The 8,107-nt window shown below is 46.7% G+C and overlaps 1 protein-coding gene across 1 annotated transcript in view; it reads left to right on the top strand.

The window, feature by feature from the left end:
* BOD1L1 (biorientation of chromosomes in cell division 1 like 1) overlaps window positions 1-8,107 on the top strand; it is a gene marked incomplete at its 5' end in the record, with an annotated part of 58,739 nt that overhangs the window by 20,750 nt on the left and 29,882 nt on the right. The window contains 4 exons of the mRNA XM_023508193.1: window positions 241-265; window positions 733-805; window positions 3,058-4,939; window positions 4,991-8,100. Coding sequence (XP_023363961.1) covers window positions 241-265; window positions 733-805; window positions 3,058-4,939; window positions 4,991-8,100 — 5,090 coding nt within the window. The remainder of the gene's footprint in view (window positions 1-240; window positions 266-732; window positions 806-3,057; window positions 4,940-4,990; window positions 8,101-8,107) is intronic.

Raw genomic sequence — 8,107 nt, 5'->3', positions numbered from 1 at the left:
TGCTGGGGTATTTAGACCCTCTCTCCACAGGAAGCACATGCATAATCTATAGAGTTTGGGGAGTGTGTGGACCCTGCAGAAGTCCCCTGGAAGTATTCTTGTTTGGGGCATTCAGTGACCACTTGTTGTGTCCATTCTACAGTATTTTTACAGAGTTCTTTTTAGCAGTATCCATACTTTTCCCCTTCACCCCGAGTCTGAGCCTTGTTAACACTGTGTTGTCATTATTAATTCCTAAAGAATTAGAAAGCCGTAGACAGTGGCTGTGAAGTCATGTGAACCATGGGCTACAATTTTGCTGTTATATCAAGTTGAGATTGTGTGAATTTATCACGGACTTCAAGATTAGTGAGTTAATAATTTGTAGAACTCCATGAGAGGACTCAGCTCTCAGGTTTCTTATTAAGTCTGATTCCTATTCATGTGAATAAATAAGATTGCTTTCCTCACTCAAAAAGTAGTAATTTCAAAATGTAATTGCAGCCCATAAAATAGTCATCTTTAAGCAACAAATCAGAAATATTGTTTCACCTACTTTTCTTTAGCACCAAGAGCTGTTCATGCCCCAGTTGGGATTATGTTCCTTGTTGACTAAGCAGAGGACTGCAATTGAAATGTAATAACTCTGTATTTATGGATCGAGTGTTTGTAGTAAAGGAAAACTTTTTTTTAACCTCCCTGAAAATTTCTTATATTCATTTAAAAGTTTACATTTGACTCTTTCCTCCTTAGAAATATTGAAGAAAATTCCAAAAAGAAGCAGCAATCTGAAGAAGATTCCAAAGAAACCCTGAAAACCAGTGAGGTGTGTTAGAATCAGTAAAATTTCTTTTCAGATGCTCTTTTGATCAGTACAAATCATTTAGTCCTTTGGAGTAAAACTTAGAATGCAATTTGAGTTTTTTCAAATATTCCTTACATTTTCAAAATTCCTTAAAAGGAATTTTTTAAATATTCCTTACATTAATCATTTTTGAAACCCCATTCTATTCTGACCTAAATTTCTCATTTTGGTGAGTTAATTTTATATGATCTTTTATCTAGGTAACAGCTATTTTTCTCCTTTTCCTTCTTCTTCTCCCTCCATTTCTTTATATTGCAATAACAAAATTTCTAAAAATAATGGAAAAAGAAATGGGGGGAAAGCTAAAATCCCTTGATTATAACAAATCATCCCTTTTATTCTCATTCATTCCATAATTTTTTGGAATGGAAGTATAACGCTTTAGTCATGTTGTGTTACTTGTGAGCCTCCTTGTTTAGTGTTTGTATTGTGTTATAGTGAATGGGCATACCGAAGTTACTTCAGCATAGTGTTATAGTGAATGGGCATACCGTAAGTTACTTCAGCATAGTCTTATAGTGAATGGGCATACTGTAAGTTACTTCAGCATAGTCTTATAGTGAATGGGCATCCCATAATTTACTGTGTGATGTTACAGCGAATGGCTGCACCGTCCTTTACTATGTGGTGTTATAGTGGTGCACACCGTAACTTACTTCAGCATTTTCTTATATTTGAGCACATTGGTCATTCTAACATTCAGTTATTTTAAATAGTAAAAATATAAGCGTTGAATACATTTTTTTCCCCTCTTAGGATTAAATTCTTATTTATAAAACCATATTTCTAATTCTATAGCTAAATATTTTAATATTTTCAGAGGGAATTTAGAGATTATTTGTTCACAGTCAGCAAATATCTTAGTTTTATTCAAAAATTAAGGGCATATTTAGAAATATATCTTGATGTTTTAATGACATTTTTAATATTGAACTTTATGATAGATATCTATGAGAAATCATCTCAAAATATTCATACTGACTATTTAGAATTAATATCTTATTGTAAAATTAGACTGTTGCAAATTCCTGCCAGTTTTTCTTTGAGGAATTTAAAGTATTTATTAAGGTCTTGTGTTCTGTTCTCTGCATTGGTAGAAAAACGTTAATATTTATGTTGAAATTTAAGGATGTTGAGTATTGAGCTGACCCAGAGCATAGTCCTTCTGAGGACTGGAAGCCCTTATTGAATGAGCACTGCTGAGAGTCGGCAGGTCTTCATTAGGGTGGGCTGAGTCAGCATGCACTTAGTGGTCTTAGTAATCTTCTAGTGCTGAACCCAGGGGGTAGAGGGAAACGTTTGGATGCTGTGTCTCTCAGTATCTTCCCTTTCGTATATGTTACATATATTTTTGCTGTTACTGTGAATTATTACATACCTTTGAAGCATCACATGTAAAATAGTGTACAAATGGCCTAAATTAATGAGATTTCCATAAATGACTTTTTTTTTTTTTTTGAGACAGAGTCTCACTGTGTCGCCCTTGGTAGAATGCTAATGACATTACAGCTCGCAGCAACCTCCATCTCTTGGGCTTAAGCAATTCTCTTGCTTCAGAGTCCCAAGTAGCTGGGACTACAGGTGCCTGCCACAATGCCCAGCTATTTTTTGTTGCAGTTGTCATTGTTGTTTAGCTGGCCTGGGCTGGGTTTGAGCCCACCAGGCTTGGTATATATGGCTGGTGCTGTAACCATTGTGCTACAGACACCCAGCCTCCATAAATGAAATAAAGACTTCCTAAGTTAAAATAGGACATCCTTATTTCATTATAAAATTTTTAAATTATCTTCATCATCACATGTTCTGTTTTTAGACTGAAAAGAACATTGGGCTAACATTCATTCAGCTTACTTTTAATTTCTCTTGGGCATTAGTGGGCTCTAGTGATTCAGAGTTGAGGAATGCATAGATGAATCTCAGAAGAAATAACTAGTCTCTGCAAACATGGTGACAGTGTAGTAGGGGGAATACTGGACTCAGAGTGGGATCATCTGGGCTCAGTCTCACACACCTGCTGAATTGCCTGGGTGTCAAGTTACATACAGTTTCCTGGTGCATCAAATGAGGTTAATCATACCTAGCACAGACAGCTTGCATGAATTCAGTGAGGTGTAATGTGACAGCACTCAGCGTGTTAAAGGGACCCAAGGATTAAATTGAGATCTAACACTTGATTGTTGTGTTTCTCATATTTTAACTTTATTTTCTTGCAGCATTGTGAAAAGGAAAAGGTGTCTTCTTTAAAGGAGCTGAAGCATATTCATGCAAAAAGTGAACCAAGTAAACCTGCCCGGAGACTTTCAGAATCTTTGCATTCAGTTGATGAAAACAGAAATGAATCCAAAACAGAAAGAGAACACAGAAGACGCACATCTACCCCTGTCATGGTGGAGGTGGCCCAGGAAGAGCCTGATGGGAGAGACGGGAAGAGGCAGGGGGAGCGCTCAGAAATGGGCACAGAAGAACCCCAGAAACAGAGAAGCACAGTGAAAAGTGAGAAGCATCTGAAGAAGGACGATTCTGAACCTCCACACGGGAGAGGCCTGCTCAAGAAGGAGCTGAGGCCATCCAAGGAGAAGCCTGAGAAAGAGAAGCCTCCGCCAGAAGATAAAGCATCTGTGAAACATAAATACAAAGGTGACAGCACGCACAGACCGGGCGAGGACGCCGACCTGCACTCTCCTGAGAAAGGGGTGAAAGTGGAGGAAAATCAGAAGCAAAGTCAGCAAACAAAGCTTTCTTCAGATGATAAAGCTGAACGAAAAAGCAAACACAGGAATGAAAGGAAATTATCAATTTTAGGCAAGGACGGAAAGCCAGTTTCTGAATATATCATAAAAACAGATGAGAATGGTCGCAAAGAAAACAACAAAAAAGACAGACATTTGTCAACCGAAAAACCTAAGGCAGAGCACAAATCAAGACGGTCCAGTGATTCAAGAATTCAGAAAGATTCTCTAAGTGCCAAGCAGCACAGTGTCACATCACAGAGAAGAAGTGAGAGTTATTCTGAAGAGAGGTGTGATACAGACTCAACCAGCTTAGACAGCATTTCAAAACCAGAAGAGGCTGTTCCCAAGGAGAAACGGAGAACCAAGAGCTCGTTAGATGAGAAACTCGTGCTGAAGTCCAAGTCAAAAAGTCAAGGCAGGCAGTTAAAAGGCATAGAAACAGAAGTCCCAGAAAATGTCCCCAAACAGGCAGCCCCTCTAAAACCAGATAAGGAGAAAAACTCTGAAGAAAATGACTCAGAAAAGCAACGGAAGTCTAAAGCTGAAGAGAAACCTGAAGAAACTGGTGTTGAACCTGTGTCAGAGACTCCTGCTTCCTCGGCACATAGTACCCAAAAAGATGCGGCTTATAGAGCTAAGTTACCATTAGCAAGGGAGAAACCTCGGGGGGACAAGGATCCCGGCTCCCGGCTTGACAGAAGGCCGTCAGATGGACACAGAAGCAGAAGTGTGAAGCGTAGCAGTAAGGATGTGAGAAGGAAGGAAGAGAATAAATCAGATGACAAGGATGGCAGAGAAATTGATAGTAATCATGAAAAGCCCAGAGGAAATGGTTCAGTCATGGAAAAGAAATTGAGTAGAAGGCTTTGTGAAAATCGAAGAGGAAGCTTACCACAAGAAATGGCCAAAGGAGAGGAAAAAGCAGCAGCAAACACTTCAGGCACTCCCAGTAACTCCTCCCTTCAAAGACCAAAAAAAAGTGGTGATGCCACATTGATTCCTGAACAAGAGCCAATGGAAATTGATTCTGAGCCAGGTGTTGAAAATGTGTTTGAAGTTTCTAAAATGCAAGACAGCAACAATAATAATAGTTCTCAGCAAGACACTGACTCTGAAAATATTATAAAACACAAAACTCACACCACAGTTCTAAAGGATGAATCACGAACTTCTACAGTAGATTCGAAATCACCAGCTCTCACGTGTAAGTCAGGGCGTGGGACAGGAGTTGCTGGTAATTCTGAGAAGCACGTGGACCGCAGAAGCCCCCTGGCCAGAAAAGTGCACATGCAAAGTGCTGTGTCTAAACTGAGCCCCGGGGAGAGAGAGCCGGGTCAGCGGGCAGCTCACGAAGTAAACGCAGGCTCAGAAACCACGCAGAGGACGCTGCGGGCAGCTCACGAAGTAAATGCAGGCTCAGAAACCACGCAGAGGATGCTGCCCAGTGCCCCACCGGAGAACGGGAGGGCGCAGAAAAACCCGAGAAGTGCAGCCAGGCCTGCCGACGAGCGCGCTGCTCAAGGGGACACCGTTCCCAGACATTCCACGAGCACAGAGCTCTCTCCATCCCCAAGCGCAGTGACTGCTGTATCTCAGAAAGAATCTCACGGTTCAGATGTAAATCCTCTAGAGGACAAAAGAACTGCTTTAGAAGGCGGCACTGCCGGCATCTCTCCTGTGGGTCCCTGTACTGTCCCTAGGAAGGGACAGGAAGAAGGTGGTGAAGCTTCCACAGTAGAGACAGCAGCCAAAGCCACCATCACTAGCAAAAGACACATTCCGGAAGGCCACCAGGCCACTTCACTGGATAGTAAGCCAGAAAAGGTGATTGTGCCCCTTGGGAGCAAGGTCGCCAGCATGGCTGTGGGAAACGAGAATGTTCTCAGAGAAAGCCGCTCAGCAGACTTGGCCCAGAAAGAGAGCGATTTAAACTCAGAGCCCAGTTTCAAGCAGACAGTCAGAGCAGTAGCAGAGAATGACAAGAAGGATAGCACTGCTGGTGACCGTACAGGCGTGAGTGCAGGAAAAGGTGCTGAAACTGTGCAACTTACGCACGATAGAGGCCCGGGCAAAACAAAAGACATACGCGTTGGTGTTGAAAGAAGGAGTGAAAACAGTGAGGTGGACACCAGTGCTACAGGTGGCTCTGCAGCCCCTGTTTTGCACCAAAAGAATGGAAAAACTGAGGTGGTGGCAGGGGGACCCAGTAAGGCAGGAAAGACCTCTGTCGCCACTAGCACTGAAGGGAGCAAGAAAAGCGTCCCCACGAGCCCAATAAAGGCGGGTGCTGCCACCACCACGTCTTCAGAAACCAGCGCACGTGAGGTGGCTCAGCCCTGCACCAGCATTGAGGCCGATGAAGGCCTCACGGCCGGTGCACACCCTGGAAACCGTCCCCTCCAGGCCAGGGCAGAAGCCAGCGAGGGCACTGTTTTTGCTGCAGCTGAAGAAGGAGGAGCTGTCGTCACAGAAGGGTTTGCTGAGAACGAAACTTTCCTCACAAGCACCAAGGAAGGGGAGAGTGGGGAGTGTGCCGTGGCTGAGTCGGAGGAAGGAGCACCAGGCCTTGTGCCTGCGCACGCAGTTGACACGGGAGCTTCTGTGAACAGTGTTGTGACAGAGGAGAAGGATGACGCTGTCACCAGTGCAGGCTCTCAAGAGAAGTGTCACGGCTCTTCCAGTAGAGACACAGAAATGGTGGAAGAAACAGTTACTTTTATTAGTGAAGTTGAAAGTGATGGGGCAGTTACCAGTGCTGGGACGGAAGTAAGAGCCGGATCTCTCAGCAGTGAAGAGGTGGACGGGTTCCAGGGAAACAAGACGAGACTGGGCCCCAAAAAAGAAACGGAGGGCACTGTGACCTGTACGGGAGCCGAAGGCCGCAGTGGCAATTCTGTGATCTGTTTAGTGACCAGGGCAGGGCCCCGAGAGGAGCGTGTGGTTACAGGGGCAGACGTGGCTTTGGCAGGTAATGACACGCCAGCAGGAGCCAGCACCAGCCACGAAGGAGACGGCTCCGTGAACGATGGGGTAGAAGGTGAGAGCGCAGTGACCAGCACGGGGATCACGGAGGAAGACGGGGAGGGCCCAGCCAGCTGCACAGGTTCAGAAGATGGCGGTGAAGGCTTTGCCATAAGTTCTGAGTCGGAGGAAAATGGAGAGAATGCCATGGACAGCACAGCAGCCAAAGATGTCACCAACGTCCCCTTAGTCGCTGCTGGCCCGTGCGACGACGAAGGCATTGTGACCAGCACAGGTGCAAAAGAGGAGGACGAGGAAGGGGAGGGCGTGGTGACCAGCACTGGAAGAGGAAATGAAGTTGGGCAGGCTTCCACTTGCACGGGGATGGGAGATGAGAGTGAAGGGGCACTGATTTGTGAAAGCGTGGAAGGGGACAGTCAGATTGGTACAGTGGCCGAGCACGTGGAGGCCGAGGCCGGAGCGGCCGTCGTCAATGCGAGCGAGAGTAACGCTGACAGTGTGAGCGGCGCGGAGAAGGAGGCGAAGGATGCAGAGATCTGCTCCAGTGCCAAAGGGGTCGTGGAGAGCAGCGTGACCAGTGGGGCTTCGGGGAAGGAGGAAGCGGCACCCATCCCGGAGGGTTGTGAGGGCCCCATGACTAGTGCTGCTTCTGATCAAAGCAACATTCAGCTCGCCAGGGCAGAAAATGCTGGAGACACCATTATCTCCACGGGGCTGGTAGGGGCCAGTTATGATGCTCTTGTGTGTGGTACCGTCCTGGGATGTGAAGTCGCCCACACGTCACCAAGTGAGAAAGAAGATGAGGGCATCATCACGTCTGTGGAGAATGAGGAGTGTGACCACCCTCTGGCCACTACCGCCGGGGGTGGGATCACCAAGCAGCACGGCCTGGCCGGTGGCACAAGTCTGAACAAAGGCCTGATGATCTCCACCAGCACGACAAGCGGTGATGCCCCTGGTGGGAGCGCAGTGGTGACCACAGGAGAAGGGCACGCAGGTGCTCTGAGAGCTGGGGAAGGTGTGGACAGCGCCAGGGCAAATGTGGAAGAGTTCGAGGCCCCCATGCCCAGTGCTGCCTCTGGGGAGAGCCCATGTGCTCCTGGCCGGAGCGAGGAGAAGGACGAGTGTGCCATGATCTCCACGAGCATAGGGGAGGAGTGCGAGGTGCCCATTTCCAGTGCAACCCCCACCAAGTGTGCCGAAGGTCCGCAGCTGCTCACGGCCGTGGAGGAGAGGGCTGAAGGTGCGGTCTTCGTGAGCACAGCTGACTTTGAGGGGCCTATGCCCAGTGCTCCCTCAGAGGCCCAGGGCCCCCTGGCCTCGACCAGCAATGAGGAAAAGGATGAATGCGCCCTCATTTCCACCAGCATAGCAGAGGAGTGTGAGGCCTCTGTGTCTGGTGCAGTTGTCGAAGGTGAAAACGAGCAAGCTGGGACGGTCCTGGAAGAGAAGGACGGGAGCGCTGTCATCTCTACAAGCTCCGTGGAAGACTGTGAGGGCCCAGTGTCCAGCGCCGCCCCGCAGGAGGGGGCCCAGCCCTCAGTCACAG

The sequence above is a fragment of the Otolemur garnettii genome, unplaced genomic scaffold, assembly GCF_000181295.1.
Source record: "Otolemur garnettii isolate 467f Iridium unplaced genomic scaffold, OtoGar3 scaffold00228, whole genome shotgun sequence".
In the NCBI taxonomy this organism is placed as follows: domain Eukaryota; kingdom Metazoa; phylum Chordata; class Mammalia; order Primates; family Galagidae; genus Otolemur; species Otolemur garnettii.
The sequence above is the reverse complement of the archived record's forward strand: the minus strand, read 5'-3'. Positions and strand labels throughout refer to the sequence as shown.